The sequence below is a fragment of the Artemia sp. Qi Xiang Cuo genome, chromosome 11 (genome assembly GCF_049724085.1).
Source record: "Artemia sp. Qi Xiang Cuo chromosome 11, ASM4972408v1, whole genome shotgun sequence".
Lineage (NCBI taxonomy): Eukaryota > Metazoa > Arthropoda > Branchiopoda > Anostraca > Artemiidae > Artemia > Artemia sp. Qi Xiang Cuo.
The window spans coordinates 12,304,698-12,325,494 of record NC_142804.1 but is presented as its reverse complement, the minus strand read 5'-3'; the positions used below and the strand labels follow the sequence as shown (position 1 = coordinate 12,325,494).

Here is a 20,797-nt window from a genome sequence, read left to right as displayed (position 1 = left end):
TTTTGGGGGGGGTACACAAAACGAAACTCAAAAAACACATACAGAATTTGTTTATATCCATTTTTGTTACGTTTTTACGAGTCAAAAAACATTTCGGGAGAGATTCAAACCCCCCTACCCCCCCCCTCTGGGTACAGCCTTGGGCACAGGGGTCAATCCCGATTGCAGCAAGCTTGAAGCAACTGAGACGTTGATTTGCAGCGTTTGAAGCAACTGAATTGCTCTATGCACCAACAATAGCTTTGAAGAATTTTTGTCCTATATTTAAATACTTATTAATCTAAATTACCCGGAAAACGCTTTTCGTCTTTCACAAAAGTTAGCCTTTCACAAAAGGCTAACTTAAAAGATTACTGCATAATATTATGAGTGGTTGAAAATTCCGTTGCCTACTGAACATTCGCACCAAATTTAAACTGTAATCCAACACCTTAGTTCTTAAACAAACAAAAAAAGACAAAAACTATTACGGATATTCCTACAATCCAGACAAAAGAAAACTTTTGACTGAAAAACAAACATATGTTTGTTAAAAAAATTTAAATTATAAGCTGTTCAATGACCGTGCTATATTTAAAAAAAAAGCACCCACGAAGCTACATTATTGAGTTTCGAAAGTGAAAACCACAAAGTGAGGTTTTCATTTTGCATTATTGAGGTATTCACTTATAAGGAGAATAAATGGATTCAAGGCAAATTAAATATGCAAAGAGGGAAGTAATTGATACTTCCCATTAGCAGGCTTTGTGACTTAAGTGCATTTCTTTTACCAAAGGGTTTGGGTAATTTTGGTTAAATAATAGACTTGTACATTTAAATAATTATTCATTAGAAAAGGCAGATTTTCATCTGAAACAGGCCGAATCGAAAACATATATTTATACTTGTTTTCAAGGACAAGGCAAAAAAAAAAAAAAAAAAATCTGAATTCTGAATTTCAAATGCCATTAGAGACTAAAAATGCCTGATCCTGCTGCAACTTCAAGTAGTTAAGTTCTGGTCAGACTGGATATACATGGGCACTACTTTTCAATGATATTAGTGTTTAAATAATTTCTTAGACTGAATTCTCTTAGTTTTAGAAATATTAAAATATTAAAATAATGGATAAAATAAAATATTAAAAAGAGGATTTGTAAAGAGAGAAAAAGTCATGACAATTTATAAATAAAGAAAGATCTATTTTGCAAGGAGGAATATATTATTATTATAATAAAAAGACTTAAGGTGCTGATAGCGTGGTAAATGAATTTAGAGATATTATTATAAAACAGCTTCAGGTGCTGATAGCGTTGTAAATGAATTTAGATATATTATTATAAAACGGCTTCAGGTGCTGATAGCGTGGTAAATGAATTTAGAGATATCAAACAGTTCATGGTAACAAACTGTATATTATTATAAAACGGCTTCAGGTGCTGATAGCGTGGTAAATGAACTTAGAGATATTATTGTAAAAAGGCTTCAGGTGCTGATAGCGTGGTAAATGAATTTAGAGATACCAAATAGTTCGTGGTAACAAACTGTATATTACTATAAAACGTCTTCAGGTGCTGATTGCGTGGTAAATGAATTTAGAGATATTATTATAAAAAGGCTTCAGGTGCTGATAGCGTGGTAAATGAATTTGGAGATATCAAACAGTTCGTGGTAACGAACAGTGTATTATTGTAAAACGGCTTCAGGTGCTGATAGGCTGGTACGTTAATTTAGAGATATTATTATAAAAAGACTTCAGGTGCTGATAGCGTGGTAAATGAATTTAGATATATTAATATAAAAAGGCTTCTGGTGCTGATAGCGTGGTAAATGAATTTAAAGATATCAAACAGTTCGTGGTAACGAACTGTATATTATTATAAAACGGCTTCAGGTGCTGATAGCGTGGCAAATAAATTTAGAGATATTATTATAAAACGGCTTCTGGTGCTGATAGCGTGGTAAATGAACTTGAGAGATATTATTGGAAAAAGGCTTCAGGTGCTGATAGCGTGGTAAATGAATTTAGAGATACCAAATAGTTCGTGGTAACGAACTGTATATTACTATAAAACGTCTTCAGTTGCTGATTGCGTGGTAAATGAATTTAGAGATATTATTATAAAAAGGCTTCAGGTGCTGATAGCGTGGAAAATAAATTTAGAGATATTATTATAAAACGGCTTCTGGTGCTGATAGCGTGGTAAATGAACTTAGAGATATTATTATAAAAAGGCTTCAGGTGCTGATAGCGTGGTAAATAAATTTAGAGAACCAAACAGTTCGTGGTAACAAACTGTATATTATTATAAATCGGCTTCAGATGCTGATTGCGTGGTAAATGAATTTAGAGATATTATTATAAAACGGCTTCAGGTGCTGATAGCGTGGCAAATAAATTTAGAGATATTATTATAAAACGGCTTCTGGTGCTGATAGCGTGGTAAATGAACTTGGAGATATTATTAGAAAAAGGCTTCAGGTGCTGATAGCGTGGTAAATAAATTTAGAGATATCAAACAGTTCGTGGTAACAAAATGTATATTATTATAAAACGGCTTCAGGTGCTGATTGCGTGGTAAATGAATTTAGAGATATTATTATAAAAAGGCTTCAGGGGCTGATAGCGTGGTAAATGAATTTAGAGATATCAAACAGTTCGTGGTAACGAACTGTATATTATTATAAAACGGCTTCAGGTGCTGATAGCGAGGTAAATAAATTTAGAGATATTATTATAAAACGGCTTCAGGTGCTGATAGCGTGGCAAATAAATTTAGAGATATTATTATAAAACGGCTTCTGGTGCTGATAGCGTGGTAAATGAACTTAGAGATATTATTATAAAAAGGCTTCAGGTGCTGATAGCGTGGTAAATAAATTTAGAGATATCAAACAGTTCGTGGTAACGAACTGTATATTATTATAAAACGGCTTCAGGTGCTGATAGCGAGGTAAATAAATTTAGAGATATTATTATAAAACGGCTTCTGGTGCTGATAGCGTGGTAAATGAACTTGAGAGATATTATTATAAAAAGGCTTCAGGTGCTGATAGCGTGGTAAATAAATTTAGAGATATCAAACAGTTCGTGGTAACAAACTGTATATTATTATAAAACGGCTTCAGGTGCTGATTGCGTGGTAAATGAATTTAGAGATATTATTATAAAACGGCTTCAGGTGCTGATAGCGTGGTAAATGAATTTAGAGATATCAAACAGTTCGTGGTAACGAACTGTATATTATTATAAAACGACTTCAGGTGCTGATAGCGTGGTAAATGAATTTAGAGATATTACTATAAAACGGCTTCAGGTGCTGATAGCGTGGTAAATGAACTTAGAGATATTATTATAAAAAGGCTTCAGGTGTTGATAGCGTGGTAAATGAATTTAGATATATTATTATAAAAAGGCTTCAGGTGCTGATAGCGTGGAAAATGAAATTAGAGATATCAAACAGTTCGTGGTAACGAACTGTATATTATTATAAAACGGCTTCAGGTGCTGATAGCGTGGTAAATGAATTTAGAGATATTACTATAAAACGGCTTCAGGTGCTGATAGCGTGGTAAATGAATTTAGAGATATTACTATAAAACGGCTTCAGGTGCTGATAGCGTGGTAAATGAACTTAGAGATATTATTATAAAAAGGCTTCAGGTGCAGATAGCGTGGTAAATGAATTTAGATATATTATTATAAACGGCTTCAGGTGCTGATAGCGTGGTAAATGAATTTAAAGATATTATTATAAAAAGGCTTCAGGTGCTGATAGCGTGGTAAATGAATTTAGATATATTATTATAAAAAGGCTTCAGTTGTTGATAGCATGGTAAATGAATTTAGAGATATCATTATAAAAAGACTTCAGGTGCTGATAGCATGGTAAATGAATTTAGAGATAACATTATAAAAAGACTTCAGGTGCTGATAGCGTGGTAAATGAATTTAGAGATATTATTATAAAAAGGCTTCAGGTGCTGATAGCGTGGTAAATGAATTTAGAGATATTAGGACAAAAAGGCTTCAGGTCCTGATAGCGTGGTAAATGAATTTAGAGATATTATTATAAAAAGGCTACAGGTGCTGATAGCGTTGTAAATGAATTTAGAGATATTATTATAAAAAGGCTTCAGGTGCTGATAGCGTGGTAAATGAATTTAGAGATATTATTATAAAAAGGCTTCAGGTGCTGATAGCGTGGTAAATGAATTTAGAGATATTATTATAAAAAGGCTTCAGGTGCTGATAGCGTTGTAAATGAATTTAGAGATATTATTATAAAAAGGCTTCAGGTGCTGATAGCGTGGTAAACGAATTTTTGAAACAGGGTAGCTCCGAAATTACAGATAAAGATTTTGCCGATTAAGAATATGTTTGTTTATTAAGGGTAAGTACCTTAACTAAAACCCTTCATAAGAATGACCCTTTATAAGAATAAGAATTTTTAGACTCAGAGAACCTGTCGACGCAGTTTTAAGAGAAAAACAGTGTGTTTATCGGAAGGTGAGAGGATGTATCAACAAAATTTCCCCTCTTGGATTAATAATTAAGAAGTGCTTGAAAAACCAGAACACTTTAGTCCTCAGTTTTGCAGATTATGAGCAAGCATTCGATTCTGTTGATAGAAGAGCTTTAGCGAAGGTCTTATCCTTGTATGGTATACCAGATAAGTACATCAAAGTCATTAGTTCTATATATACAAATAATATTGCTACGATTAAGGTAAAAGCTAGCGAATCAGGCAGGAAGACACTGACAATTATAAATTTTATTTTTGTTACAGGAGAAGTAATTAGTGATTTTAAGATGAATTAATCAAAGCCCTTTATAGAAAGGTTGCAAGAGTGAGTATTGCAATTACAATGAACTAGCTTTATTCCTGAAGGAAGCACAGTACTTAGCCAGATAAAACTTATTTAATTGAGAGATATTGTAGGTGAAGTTTTAAGAGACAGCTTGGTTTTTGAAGGGAATGGATGGTTTGACTAAATGTTATACTTAAATTAGTAATGAAGAAGTGTCTAAATTACCAAAATCTTTAGCCCCAAACTCTATAGGTTACAAAAAGGGATTTTATTCAGGGTGTAGAAAATCTTTAATGAAGGTGCTACCTTTGTACAATATACCAGATAAGCATAATACAAAGATTAGTGCTATTTACGATCATAATCTTTCTGAACTTAAAATAGGAAGCCTGGTTAGTAGTTGGTTTGGCGTGGAATCAAGACTTATGCACGGTTGTGTCTCACCCCGATTTATATGGATTAGTTTGATTGACTTTGTCCTATCAAGATCTTACTACTTGGTTGGCGCACTAGACTTGAAATCCTGTGTCCTTCAGGACGGGGTTTTTAGTCCTGGTGTCACCAATTTTGATCTGGTACAGTGGGGCAGTGGTGTGACTGTGTAAGCTTATCCAGAGTCAACTTAGCTGCAAATGGATATCTGGAGAAAGCCAGGGAAGGTAAACAGGAAGGTTCTCCGAAAGCACGGGATGGCTGGCTCCCAGCCCCCCATTATACTTCCTGGCTAGAGGGTAAAAAAAAGGAGATGACCACTGACAGTAGAGACGATAAAGTGCAGTACCACGCCCTTTAGCCACGACACTTAGATTCCTACACTTGGATTACGCAAATGCTTTGAATTTCCTAGGTAAACCTTTGAGGGAAATGAACAAATATTGGAAGTTTTGAGGGTTCAGGGTGCGAGAATAGATTTGAAAAATAACACTAAGAGGACCAAGTCCCTTAGTGAGAAAATGAATCAAGTGTATGGCCTAGATAACCTAGGTGGCATTATTAGTATAGTTGGATGATGCTTTGGAAATATAAAAAGTAGAATATGTTTCCCATTGGAAACGTCTAAGGATAGTTCTAGGTACTCGTAGATTCTTTTATTTTTACTCGAATTTTCTATCCTGAAGCTTATTATATTATAGACGTTTAAAGCCATGAAAAGTAAGCAAGAAGACATGCATTCTTCTATACTCACAAATCAACTGTACACTAACAATTACATTAGTACCACTACAACTAACAACTCACTACAGCATGAAGCTGCCAGAGGCCAACCCAACTACGGACTCTCATCATCCATCCACCTTCAATCGTGCCTTACGACCTTCTTTCACCCAACTCAGGGATGACCTGTTTTCTGTTTGGCACTAGATGGTTAGGCGAAAATGACAAACTTAGGCAATTTGTCATCTTTCATTGCCAGAGCATGTCCCAGCCATCTCAAACTTTCTCCCATTATAGCCCTAGAAAGCAGGATAGAACTTTTTTTTCATACAGCCTACTGTTGGAAATACAGTCAGTCAAAAGGGTACCCAAAACAATCCTCAGAAAACTCCTCTGGAAAGTATCTAATAAACATCCTCCGTCTGTTATGACCCCTGCCATCACTATAGCTTCTAAAATCCTAATCTTGTGGGTAAATGTATTTATGCTGATGACGGTCACTGTATATGTGATCGGAATATTCAGTATATTTTGTGAATATTATTACCACTGTCTAATGAAAGGACCACTGTCTAATCCTATTTGAACTTTTATTTATTCTAATCTTGGTTCACAAACTTATCTTCCTATTCTTCCAAACTTTTTTTTTTAATTGTGGGAAAAAACCCTCTGTCTTGGATATTTTTTTTTTTTTTACAAGTAACGTCTTCACCGTTTCAAGGACGTTCATTAACCGCAATAGATGGCACAAAGGCTTAATAAAAGTAAAAACAAAAAACAATATGAATGCAGAGTTTAATGGTTGCTTCGTACACACAGAAATTCTTTCGAAAATTCTTTATTTAAATTTTGATCTTACAAATAACGACTTGCAATAATCATAACAAACTGCTAATGTGACACAAGACAATACACATTTGTTGCCAGAGCCTTGACACCAGAGCTCCAGTTGTAAATTATGACTCTTTATTTTAATCCAGTCACTCGCTCTATACCACAATTTATCAAGAAAAATCAGATTTAAAAGAAACAATAGGATAAGATTTATTGCAAAAAGCCTGTGGGCTATAGCAACACAGAATACAGTCTACAAACAAAGCTCAAGAACAAAACACAACTTTAGATAATATAAATCAGAAAAAGAAAAAAATGAAAACATTATAATACATATATATATATATATATATATATATATATATATATATATATATATATATATATATATATATATATATATATATATATATATATTAACAATATTACAAAAAAATCCTTACCCAAGCAACTTCTTCTCTATAGGTTTGCCCCAGGTAGTCACACATACATGCATATTGACGTGCAAAATTGCCACAAGGTCCGGGGTCGTGACTAGTCATATCCTTTTTACTGAGTTGGGAAAGACGAGAAGGCGGCATTATTTCTATTCTTCGGATAAAATGGCTAAATTAAAAAATGAGCAAATAATTTTTGTACTGTCATTTGGCTAAAACACAGCAATACGCACTTCTGAAAGAATATTTTAAAAGAGAGCCCCTCCGTTGGCCCCTATTTTAGTCCTCATCTAGTAAAATGTCCGTATCTTTTAATTCAGAAAACTTAAAAGCACATTGTTCTCTTAGCATGATAATAGGCATCTTTCAACTGTCAAGATTAAATAATTTTTGCACACACTAAATAAATTATATTTTGCACAGAATAAATTATAAATTCAAAAGCAAAAAATGGAAAATACTAGAAATTCTGTACGGTTTTATTTTGTATGAACTGTAGGGGATGTTTGAAATGTCTTTCAATAAGAACTAAAATGTTTGAATACAATTTAAATTTTAAGGTGAATACACAATTGAGTCTTTTAGGTTAGCCACCCAAAAACCTGGATGTTTTAGATTTTCATAGAAACCAATATCAAATAAAGAATTTGCCAAGAAAAACTTATAAATTAAAAAATTAGTTTGTGTACTCAAAATAAAAAAAGGTGTATATTTTATCTTTAGAATGGTTTTGAAAGTATTATTTAAGTGAACTTTAATCTTCAGCTTTTTGAGAACTTCAAAGGGCGGCTCGTTTTTATTTTGCTTTTCAAACACAACCTGTGAAATCTATCTCTTTAATATCACCAACCTAATGTATGAAAGGAGATAAATTTATTTTCTATTACAAACCTATATGAAATAGCTCTTATTATCCTACTTTATTATTATTCATTCCTTTTAATCCTAAAAATTACTTTATCTGTTTATAATGTAAGAAGGGTAAGAGATTGTTAACATTGAATAATGTATGCAAAACTGAACAGTTTTTATCAGTAAACTCCCGTTCAACATCACCAATTCTAACTTGAAATTCCCATTTCCTATCTGAAAGGAAGCAAATTCAATTTATTTTAAAACCATAAATGAACAAGTGAACAATTAAATAAACAACTGAACAATTTTTATCTGTAAACTCCTTTCAAGATCACCAATTCTAACTTGGAATTCCCATTTACTATCTTAAAGGAAGCAAATTCAATTTATCTTAAAACCCTAAATGAACAACTAAACAACTGAATAAACAACTGAACAATTTTTATCTGTAAACTCCCGTTCAACGCCAACAATTCCAACCTGAAATTTATATTTCCCATCTGAAAGGAAACAAATTCAGTTTCTCTTTAAACCTTAAATAAACAACTGAACAATTAAATAAACAACTGAACAATTTTTATCAGTAAAATCTCATTCAAAATCACCAATTATAACTTGAGATTCCCATTTCCTATCTGAAAGGAAGCAAATTCAATTTATTTTAAAACCCTAAATGAACAAGTGAACATTTAAATAAACAACTGAACAATTTTTATCTGTAAACTCCTTTCAATATCACCAATTCTAACTTGGAATTCCCATTACCTATCTGAAAGGAAGCAAATTCAATTTATCTTAAAACCCTAAATGAGCAACTGAACCATTGAATTGACAACTGAGCAACTTTTATCTGTAAACTCCCGTTCAACATCACCAATTCTAACTTGAACTTCCCATTTCCTATCTGAAAGGAAGCAAATTCAATTTATCTTAAAAACCTAAACATTTGACTGAACAATTGAATTAACACCTGAACAAATTTTATCTGTAAACTCCCGTTCAACGCCAAAAATTCCAACCTGAAATACCCATTTCCCATCTGAAAGGAAACAAATTCAGTTTCTCTTTAAACCCTAAATAAACAGCTGAACAATTAAATAAACAACTGAAAAATTATTATCTGTAAACTCCCGTTTAAAATCACCAATTCCAACTTGATATGTTATCATTGACAGAATTTAAGAGGAAAAAAAGGAATAATTTAAATAAAACAGTGGACGGGTATTTAAATTATACCAGTTTTTCCTCTTAAATTATGTAACTAAAAATGCAGTGTGGTCTAAGAAATTTACTGTCATCATTGATATTATTATTTGATATCATTATTTGGTAAATTCTAAATTCTGTTAAAATTTGATTGCTCCAGCACTGATTCTGTAAGGAATTCTGTAAATGAAAGTCTAAGAAATTTACTCTCATCATTGATAATATTATCTGATATCACTAGTTGGTGAATTTTGAATCCTGAATTCTGTTCAAATTTGATTGCTCCGGTACTGATTCTGTAATGAATTCTGTAAGTGAAAATGCAGTGTGGTCTAAGAAATTTACTGTCATCATTGATACTATTGTGTGATATCATTATTTGGTGAATTTTTAATCCTGAATTCTGTTCAAATTTGATTGCTCCAGCATTGATTCTGTAATGAACTCTGTAAATGAAAATGCAGTGTGGACTAAGAAATTTACTGTCATCATTGATACTATTATCTGATATCATTATTCGGTGAATTTCTAATCCTGAATTCTGTTCAAATTTGATGGCTCCAGCACTGATTCTGTAATGAATTCTGTAAATGAAAATGCAGTGTGGTCTAAGAAATTTACTATCATCATTGATACTATTATCTGATATCATTATTGGGTGAATTTTTAATCCTGAATTCTGTTAAAATTTGATGGCTCCAGGACTGATGAGAAAAACCAAAAATTATTACAACTCTTGCACGAATACTAAGAAGACATCCGTAGACACTGTGACAACATTTTTGTTTTAACTACGTTTGAATTCTTAATCTTTTTTTTATCATTTGTGTTTAGTATGTTTTTTGTTTGTCTATTTTGAGCTTTATTTTAATTAATTTGACAAGAAAATACATTTATAAATAATACCGCATGTAAAAAGCCTTAAGAAAAAAATATCATAGTATCTAGAAAAACTTCCAAATACCATTATTGCCCAAACATCAAAAAGTAATTCGTGTAACAGAGCATAATAGAAAAAATAATGTAGAAAAAAATAGGGAAAAATATAAAATAAAATTAAAAGTAATAATTGACCATATTTTTGTTCCTCTGTCCAAATATTTTGTCTTTTCTTTCTAGTTACCAACCAGACTGATGTCCATAACCATAACAATGGCACTTAAATTTGTGCTCAATAGCATGAGCACCACCATCTTGATGGTCCCAAAAATTTCAATTTGTCTAGGGGTGTTTTGTCAAGGTATTGTTTATCTATGCCTATCATAAACAAAAGCACTTCTTACTCAGCCCTTTTCTTCGCCATCCTGAAAATGTCAAAGGATCATATATTGAGTTCTTATATATCAAGGCCTGTATGCTTAAAAATTGTTTGAACAGAGAAAGTTTTGCCAGTCTCCTACATATAAAGTGTAAGCTTATGCATCAAATTCTTTTATAGAAAGATAATTTTTTGGGCCTCATATTTCGGTTCATAGACACTGTGATATTGCAATACTGTTGGGCCAAAAAAGGGACACGTTTCAAACTTTCCCCGAAAATCAACTGTGCAGTGACAGATTTCTCATACATGCAACGGACAAAATGTTTCTATTGAAATTATAAAATATCCAAATTCCCATGTATGCACTATGCAATGGTACATACTTTGGTTTTAGAAGGCTCCAAGCTAAACTATCTTCATTTAATACTAAAACCACGTTTCTGCCACCTTTGTACGGTATATTAACATACCTCCCTCAAGGCCCCTTCCCTGGGAATTAACTTTAGTGATTCTTGGCGTTTCGATAAGGTTTTAATAACTAGAGCTTCCACATTTTCGGGTCCAAGAATGCTTGCTGGAACACATGTACAAAAAAGGGATTAGAAATTTCCCATGTTGTAACACTAAAATTTAAATGACTGACTGGATGAATTACGGCTAATGGTATTAACTTGCGGTAGCTGAAATTAATATTAATGAAAAAAAAAAGAGTTCAATTCTAGAAATAATGAAACTCGCTGTGATATATAAGATTAGAATTAGAAACTCCAGAATAATAACTTGATACTACCATTTAGCAATAATGCATTGTTTCTCTGTAAGGCTAGATGACAGTGTGATTTTCTTGATAGCGCTGCCTATATAACCAGTGATATGGCTTCAAAGTATTTTTTTTCTCCAGGCCCCTTAATATGGAAACTTTTATTTCCAGAAACTTCGGAACGGACTCATTCTATTGTAAATTGAAAGATCTAGGGCCATTTTAAAGGTCAAAAGCGATTGGAGGGCAAACTGCTCCCTCCAACGCTTTTTTAGCCCCCCCCCCCCAACTCCTTCTACTCTAAAAGACACCTAATCACAATTTTTAGACACCCACTTTGTTCGAAATAGTCAAAAAATTCAATGTGTATACCATTGGAAACACATGCACCCCCAACAGCCCTTGAGGCAAGGGCTGTAAATTATGCAAGCTACCTTTTAAATACATATATGTAATATTAGGAAAGGGGGCATCTTTAATCCTGGGTGTCAAAAAGGCCAAGGATATTAAAATGAAACCTTCAGGGAAAACTGAGGGGAATGATGAACTAATTCAAAAGACATTATGTGCATCCAGCCTATCCAAACCGTGCATCTGCAATATATCAGGAACGGCTAAAACCATTAAATTGAAACTTAAAATTAAGTTTAGGAGGGTGTTGAAGTAAACCAAAAGACATTATGTACATCCAGGTTGTCAAAAGGGCGTATCTATTTAGGGAACGGTTATGGATATTAAGTCAAAACTTTCAGGAAATATTGAGGGGCGCTTAGAACTAAATCAAAAGACACTACGAGCATCTATGTTGTCAAAATGACGTATCTGCAAACATCTCAGAATCGACAAAGGATATGGAGTTGACATTTTCAGGCCATATTGAACCACATGAAAAGACACTATGTGCATCAAGGTTGACATAGCATTCTCCAATAAGTAGGTTTTATTGCGATAAACTAAAGCCCCTTAAATGTCTTTATGGGTGACGATAAACTCCAAAATGAAAATGACTTGCTTTTAATTAGATATATGGACAAAGAAAGGCAATTATAAAGAGGTTTAAGTCCCAAAGTTAAGTATTTTATAGTTACGGATATTCAACAATATTAGAGAAAGTCTCAAAGAATCAAGTTCACATTTCCTGGCCGAAAATGCGTACGACATAGATGATATAAAAATTAAGACAAAAACAAACAACGTGGATATCAAAATGAAACAAAACCCAAATTATAAGAATTAAAAAACATAACAACGCGGAAAAAACATAAACTGATCAAATCGAAATTCAACAACTTTCAGACAGGCCAATGTGGCTTACGAAATTATTTTTTCTGGAGATTAATTATTTATAATATAATTTCTATGACTGGGTACACAATTTCAATCTGATAAAATTATAAACTTACTCAAGCGAAAAACCTGGGAATAGATCCATGATTTCTTGAACAACAGCTTTTATCATCCCATCAACCATTGTAGATTTCTCTTCAGAATCATAAGTGTGGAAAGTGTGGAATTTATCCTTGGCTCCAATTACTAGAACATTTGCTTTATTGCTTTGGAATGATTGTAGATCCAAGTAGTGGATATGGAAGTCAATCTACAAATTTATGATTATATGATTTATATAAGAACATTATTGGAAAGCCATGTCTTTTGGAAAGTAATTCCAAGAAATGAAGCTGTAATCGGTGTGAAGCTCTAACAGAGTTTAGAAAATTCTAAGGTAACGTACATACATCATACTTTACCAGCTAATACAAAACAATGAAAGTAGTACGAGAAGTAACCTGTAACTGATATATATGGTAAAATGAATACAATACAAGGGCTAGAAAAAGACAAAGGTTTTATTTTTATAAGGATTTGTTTTCAGCTATAAATTCATTTTTCGCAAGAAATTTGAAAAATATTTATAAATCATAAATACATGTACAATATTTGCTCATTCTTCTTTACTGAATAAGAGTTAAAAATATTAAAAACAACTATAAGTGAGCAAAAAAAATGTTCCCTAATTTAAAAACGTTCCCTAAATAAACGTTCCTAATTAAATGTTATTTAAATTAGGACAGCAAAACTCATTGTCTCACTGTAAAAGCTGAAGAAGTTTTCATTGAAACCTGAGAAAGTGACAATTTATTTGTACTCGTATCTAGGCCAAGCTCTATCATCCATAAAATACCAACACCCACTGAATCCTAAACTTTTCTAATTTGTCGTCAACACCCTAATTCACACCCCCTTTTAACAAGAATCAACCCAGCCAAGCATTGATAGCGTAAGTCAGGGATATGCTAAGAAAGGATTCAAATTTCGTAAATAAGTTGAGAATTCAACAAGAGTAAAATTCTTACAAAGCCTTTTTTCAATTAATACAGTGACATAATATCATCCTTGAAAATCTATACCCCTAAAATTCTCAGGTTAAGCTACCCCACAAAAAACTACCGTCATGGATAGATGAGATTGAGCCCATCCTCACCATAATTCTATAGCCTAATGCTTACAATAAATTAGTTTAACACTCATATACATATATCTGGAGCCATAAACACTATATTTTTTCAGACATTCCAGAGCTGAACCCCAACTTAAAGAAAGATGACATTAATGGCAGTTCAGCCATGTAACCAACAACCGTCCTCAGCGGAAGAGAAAAAAAACTAAACAAAAACTATAAAAATAACTCATTAACAAAAACCAAGCACAGCAAAGGAAAAACAAAATTAAACAGGCTCAGGGTTATTACTCAAGGTAAATTTGGTTAGGACTGATGGTCCAAAAACCTGTATTTAGTCATTAAATGCGGACTGATGCACCCTGCTTTGGCAGTTCCTATCAGACTAGCGAATTTCCATAAAAAGTTCCTAACTCTAGGTCATCTTTAGCAACCCTTCAGGGACAGAAATGAGAAGAATGTTACTTGAATGCCGATGTTGAGTTTGCCCGTTTTGTTGAATATATTCGTGTTAAATGGTATTCTGTAGATTGTCCTTTCTTTTTATGATTTTCTTATACTTTGCCACCCACTGTATTTTGTACAGTTTTGGCAGGTAATAAATCTATTTCATATCATAAAATAGGGCTAATGATTCAAACACTCCAGTTGAAACATTGAAAGGCACACCAATAAGCACGAATGGTAGAGCCAGAAGCCGACTGTAATATATGCCGGTCGTGATAAGCCGTGATAAGCCGACCGATGGTTATAGCCGACCGGTCGGCTATAACCAGAAGCCGACCGTGAACAGAAGAGAAAAAAAAGGTATTGAGAGAAAAAGTACTAAGCGGTACATCACATTCCTTCGCAGGAATACTGTCTTTCGCAATTAAGTATTCAAATTATCGAGTATCATGTGGCACACCCTAGAAGTGCGAGTTAGGTTAATCTTAATGAAATATAACCTTCATATAACCTTTAATTTATATAATAATATAATCGTGGCTATATATTTGCACATTAGGGGAGTTGGGGTAAAGTAATTGGACAGTGCCCCCTAACCTGACCCCCACCCTTCCTAAGGTGCAAATATATTGCCCAAATTATACAAATCAAATGTACCATGTCTAATTCCAACACATTGTATCATCCGTCACTTATTTTTGCACCTATGGAACCGGTTTTCTGAGCTATAGCATAAGCCTAATTCTTGAGTGTTCCGTATTATTACCAGTACCACAAACTGTATTAACTTCTGTTAAATAATATAAATTAAGGTGATATTATCAGCAATGATGCTAGATTGCTGAAACAACATAGTTGCTATGATAGCGAGAACCTAAAAAAGAGGACCGGCTGGATTTAATTTTATAGATGCAATTGTTGTAGAAAAATAAGGCTGTAATTTTCGAGCTTAGACTACCATCTTGTGGTAAAAAAAAATATTGCTTTTCACAATATCTTCGATGGGACTGAAAGATGACAGCCGATTGATGCCTTAGAGGAGCTGTTGTTTGTTATGTGACCTAAACAGTGAGTCACCAAACCAAGGGCTAAGAATAGTGAATGAAAGGTAGGCAATTTCTAAGCTAGAAACTGGAAATACAACGAAGAGATGGGAGTTGCCTTGCATGTCACATGTGTATCAATTACATACAATTTAGAATTACTGTAGTTAAAATTCACTAAGTGCACAAGAATTTGAATTAGTAGCAAAATACAATTCCTCGTGATGTAAAAATACAACATCAGACGATCGTGACTAAAAATTGTGAAATGAATAACTAAGTAAAAACGACTGCTGAACCGCAGGGATCGCTCAATTGCAATAGCAACCTTTGTGAAAGCACTAGATAGCTTTAGCATAAGGACCGAGGCAGTGAGTAAGCGGCAGCCTCCCTCATTTACGGAATAATTTCTGTCTTTTAAGTTTTAATGCTGCTCCTTGATAACAGTGAAAATTTGCTTTGTTTTTTAATTTATCCTATAACATTCATCCTTATCTTTTATTTCTTTTAATTCTTCTTTTTGTGTTTTAAAGGGGTGGTGGTTTAATGATCAAAGTAGGGTAATATAAAAGTTAAAGAAATTAATTTCCTTGTTGTTTTTTTTAAATAAAGTGTTTGGCTCACCTCATAAACTGAAAACTGGCAGGATCCATACAAGGTACTAGGGTATATAGGAGTGCTGTTATTTATGTTAAGTAAAGCTTACCATTTAGTAGTGTATCTAGCAGTTTGATTGGAAATTGAAAGTTCTAGTTCACTTTTTAAGCGTCAAAAGATATCGGAGGGTATCCAGCTTGCCAAACCCAAAAAGTGTATGCATACTTCTCAATAACAAATACTATCCGTAAACAATGGGCAAATTATATGATTTACGGATTTAAATACTTTTTAAATCCGTTGCTAAAAAACAAATACGCTTTGACCTCCAATCCTACATTTTCGCGAGTTTGCGGAAGAGTCTCGGGGAAGAGCCTCAATTCAAGTAAAAAAAAAATCTGACAGATAATAATCCGTGGCGAATTAGAACAAATTCAACATAGAAACAATCATTTTCTCATGACAATTTTGATTAAGACTAAGAAGATTAAGACAGTTCTGATTAAAACTGGCAGGATCGATACAAGGTACTAGGGTATATATGAGTGCTGTTATTGATGTTAAGTAAAGATTACCATCTAGTAGTGTATAGGGTTAATCTAAAATTGGAATTTAGGGATAGTAACTACCTTCTGACCATTTCAACGACAATAATAAAGTTCAGAAACCTGGAGAACAAGGATTTGACAAGCTATACAAGATTCGACCAGTCCGGGGTCATATCCGATTCAAGTATCTTGAAGTTAACCCCGAAGAACATCATTCAATTGACGAGCAAATGATTCCTTTGAGGGGGCCAAGCAACTCAAGAAAATATCTGCCGAAAAAGTGAACGAAGAGGGGGAAAAAGTGGTCACAAGAGCTGATGTGTAAGATTTTGAAGTTTATCAAGGGAAGAGCACTCTTGTTGAGGATGACATAGAGGCAGATCTTGGAGTTGGAGGCAACACAGTTTTACGTCTGATGAATACCTTACCAGAAAAAATGAACTACAATAAATACTTTGCCAACTGGTTTTCGAGCTTGAAACTAATGAGTTTGCTCAAAATCAAGAATCCCTTTGTATTTTTACGTTTAAAAAAGTGCGACTGATGCGTCAGATTAAAGGATTGACATTCATTTCGGCGTTAATGTAGTGAAATGGTTAGATAGTAGCACGAGTAGTGCCAAATAGTAGTGGCTGCACCACAGGATTGGTGCAGACACTGGAATGTCATGGATAAATCCAAGATTGAAGTTTCAAGGCCAGACATTGCTTATGAGTAAAACCGTCAGATGCGTGGCGTATATTTAGTAGACATTCTGGCGGAGATTTGCTAAGCTCATCTTCGGACACGAAAATGGTATAAAAGATTCTTCTGGTGGCTTATTGCAGACAGCTGTCTGCAATAGCTGGATTCTTTTCAGGCCAGACGTCAAAGCGTTGACTTCAAGGACAGATAAACCGATGATCTTGAGAGCCTTCAGGTATGAAGCTGCTGCAGGGTTGTATGCCTTGGCGCATACGATGCCCCATCATAAACGCAGTAGACCATCCGCAGATGGCGAAACAAGTCCTAGCCCCATTCGATGCCGCATTCGAATCCGACCAGGAATATCTGCTCAATCATGGAATTGATCAGTGGCTCCAAAAACTGACAAGCAGAGGCACTGCAAACAGTGAAAATCAGGACATACCACTTTTAAATGCAAAAAATGTGACCTGCCACTGCACCTTACTACCAAAAACAATTGTTTTAAAGCATTTTACACTATGTGAAAGTGTCGCATTTTTATATACCTGAGAGGCTAATGTTGTATTTTTAAAACGCGGTCTAAAATTGACAATTTTGTATAAATCATGCAAAAAGGATTTTCCTTTTTTGTCAATAATTTGACCTAGAGACCACATGGGAAGCGTTGGAGATTTTTCCTGGTATTCGTCCTTATAGTGGCCTGTGTAGGGTTAAAGTTTTGACGCTTCTAGGCCCAAGTGTTTTTGCCACTCGTTTTTTGCGAGATTTTCGGGGAACTTCCTGAAAATTTAGGGATAGTGGAAGCACTAAACAGAACGCAACTGACGAGCCAAAAGTAATGTAAGAAAGAGGCGATACCGAAATCTCGGCTACCATTCTTAGGAGACATCTGACAGTTTTAAGTGGCCACGGAATTCTTGTGTTGTTTTAAAATCACTTTTCTGTGAATAGGCAGCGTGGCAGCGGAGTGCACCTGGCACTTTGACGGCAAATCAAATCAGTCCAGTTTTTGTTAAAAAAAATCATTCAGTGATAATGTATCGCGCCCCCTGGCATTTTGCGCCCCTAAGTCCGGGCCTAGGGGGCCCATTGGTAAATCCGAGCCGCGTATAACCAAAAGCTATCAAATTTATTGTTCGGCTAAGAAGAAATTAAAGACTTTTTTCCGCCCTCCAATTGTTAGATAACAATGTTAGCAAGCAGTTTTTTAGGGGATGGCAGAAACAGAATTGCTAACTAACAATTCGCAGAAATGTAATAATTGTGAAGGACATTCAAAAATACAAGCTTCAAAATAAGATTTGAAACCTATATGGATTGTTTGTGGTTCAAAGACATTTTCAAGGCAGCAAATAGTTAAGTCGGAAAAGCCAAACATTTTATGTCTCCAATTTGTAGGATAAAGTTTTTTCTCCAAATTTTCCAAAAGTTTTGTCAAGAAAAGTTTTGTCAAGAAGTACTAGTAGCCCTGTTTCTCTATTATAATTATAAGCACAGAAACTAGCCATCCTAGATAATGCATTAACTGGTTTTTGAATATTGCGCTTTAAGATCTTCAACAATGATTCGAATTGTTAGAGAAATTCTCTAAGTTAGTAAACAGTTTTTATTTTGACGGCAGAAAAAGACCTTAAATCTTCCCTCTTCCATTAATTTCCCGAAATTTTACAACTGACGCTAAAGTTCCCTAAATAAGGTATCAAATATATCTGTCTAAGAGACCTAAAAATTGAAATTCTTGGTGAGGATGGGTTTGAAATAAAATGAACAATTACAGCGACAAGACCAGTTCAATCTTATTAATACGACAGATTTGTTGAATTAACAACAGGCTAACAACAGATTTGTTGGATAATCCAACAGCCTGTTGGATTGTCAAATTTTCTGGATAAACAAATGTATCACTTGAATAATCGAAAATAGGCACGTAAATAGCCAAATCTGATTATGGAAACTGTATATGATATTTCTAAGACTTGAGATGCTCCTGAGACCAATGTAAAAGTGGAGTCATAGACAACAAGGCCACGTTACACATAACTATACTGGAATTCGCAAATTCGTCATGTTTCACGTTCCAACTCTCTATGTCTTGCTCTACATTATTTCTTGCCACCAACTCGTCAATTATTTTTTCCTCGGTTAAATCAGGGTTAAAATCTAACTCTAGTAGCTCACAAGTCAAAGGAGCCGTTTCTCCACCAACCCGAAGCGGGTACAAAGGCCCTTGAGAACTTGTCGGACTACCGAACGTGTCGAATTGCTTAATCTCGGACTCTCCAGATTTGGCTGTAATGTGCGAATGAATATTAGAAAGGTGGGGAGGTATATCTGCATGGATAAAACCTGAGAACAAACCTGATGCACCAAGAATATAGAGTAGCATCTTTTTACACAAACAGTACCCCTTTTCACCTTTCTTTTAGTTTTTTTACCCACGGTTGTGGCTTCTATTACATAGACATAGCTTCCAGAGAACCCTTGAAGGGCCGAACACCTTTAAAGAGCTGAATTCTGCAAGTCTGTACAGTTTGTCACATTGAACTAGAACCTTTGTATCTGCGCAGGTATACTCTGAGAAAATTTGCTTTACCAAGAATCTTTGTTTTACATCATTTTACACAAACTGTGTCCCTTTTTACTTTTTTTTACTTTTTGCACCCACGGCTGTGGCTTCTATTGCATAGGCATAGTTTTAGAAAGCCCTTAAAGTGCCGAAGACCTTTAAAGAGCTAAATTTTGCAAGTTTGTACACTTGTGACATGGAACTAGAACTTTATATCTCTGGGGTATACTCTGAGAGCATTTCCTCTGTCAAGAATATAAAATATCATCTTTTTACAGTAACGGCATTCTTTTTTACCTTCCTTTTGCTTATTTTAACCATGGCTTTTATTACATAGAAATGGCCTTCAGAGAGCCCTTGAAGTGTTCTCTGAATTTCGCAAGTTTGTGCACTTTGTCCCCTTGAACTAGAGCTTTTATTGAAGCTGATCCTGAAGCCTTTTGAAGCTTGTTGGCGTAGGAGTTCGTCCGGAAGGATGCAAACTTTGTTTGCTGACCACGTGCCACTGGATATAGGGCTTAACCCCCTAACTAATCGCTCCGAACAGGGCTGTCCCAACCTCGTGGGCGCGGGTGGAGCCCACCCCAGGGTCTCTCAGTGCCCAGGATTTCCCTGGTGTCAATCAGAACCCAGGCCTAGGGACGGTTGGGCTTGCGACACTCCTCCTGAAAACAACTGCAATGAAAAGAAATGTTACTCAAGCCTCGGATCCTATTCATTTTACAACCTATAACTCCTTACGACCTCGGCACGTCCCCGAACATCTTTTGAACCTTGCTGACCAAGGTGAGCTTAGAATAGCCACCTGGAATGTTTTAAACATGAAAAACCCGGGATCCAAAGACCTTCTAGGGCTTGAGATGTTGCGATGTGGAATTGGCATACTTGGAATGACAGAAACCCACTTAACGGGATCAGGTGAATAAGAAATTAAAAGTTATGATCACTGGATGATTTGGTCAGGCCAAACTTCTCGTAGAAGCAGTGGCGTAGGCCTGCTTCTAAACAAGAAGGAAAAGAAATGCCTCATATCCCACAACCTAATATCAGATAGACTACTCACTGCCCGCTTCAACCATAAACACGGGAAGATGACGATTGTTGTGTGCTACGCACCAACAAACGTCTCTCCAATGGATGAGAAAGACAAAT

At 34.7% G+C, this 20,797-nt stretch overlaps 1 protein-coding gene across 4 annotated transcripts in view; it reads right to left on the bottom strand.

Moving 5' to 3' along the window:
• Positions 1-20,797, bottom strand: part of LRR (capping protein regulator and myosin 1 linker 1 leucine rich repeat protein) — a 236,230-nt gene that overhangs the window by 198,480 nt on the left and 16,953 nt on the right. For all 4 annotated transcript variants that reach the window (XM_089096290.1, XM_089096291.1, XM_089096292.1 and 1 more), the window contains exons 5-6: positions 12,703-12,896; positions 7,224-7,386 (exon numbers count right to left, since the gene is read on the bottom strand). In XM_089096290.1, the coding sequence (XP_088952416.1) occupies positions 7,224-7,386; positions 12,703-12,896 (357 nt within the window). The remainder of the gene's footprint in view (positions 1-7,223; positions 7,387-12,702; positions 12,897-20,797) is intronic.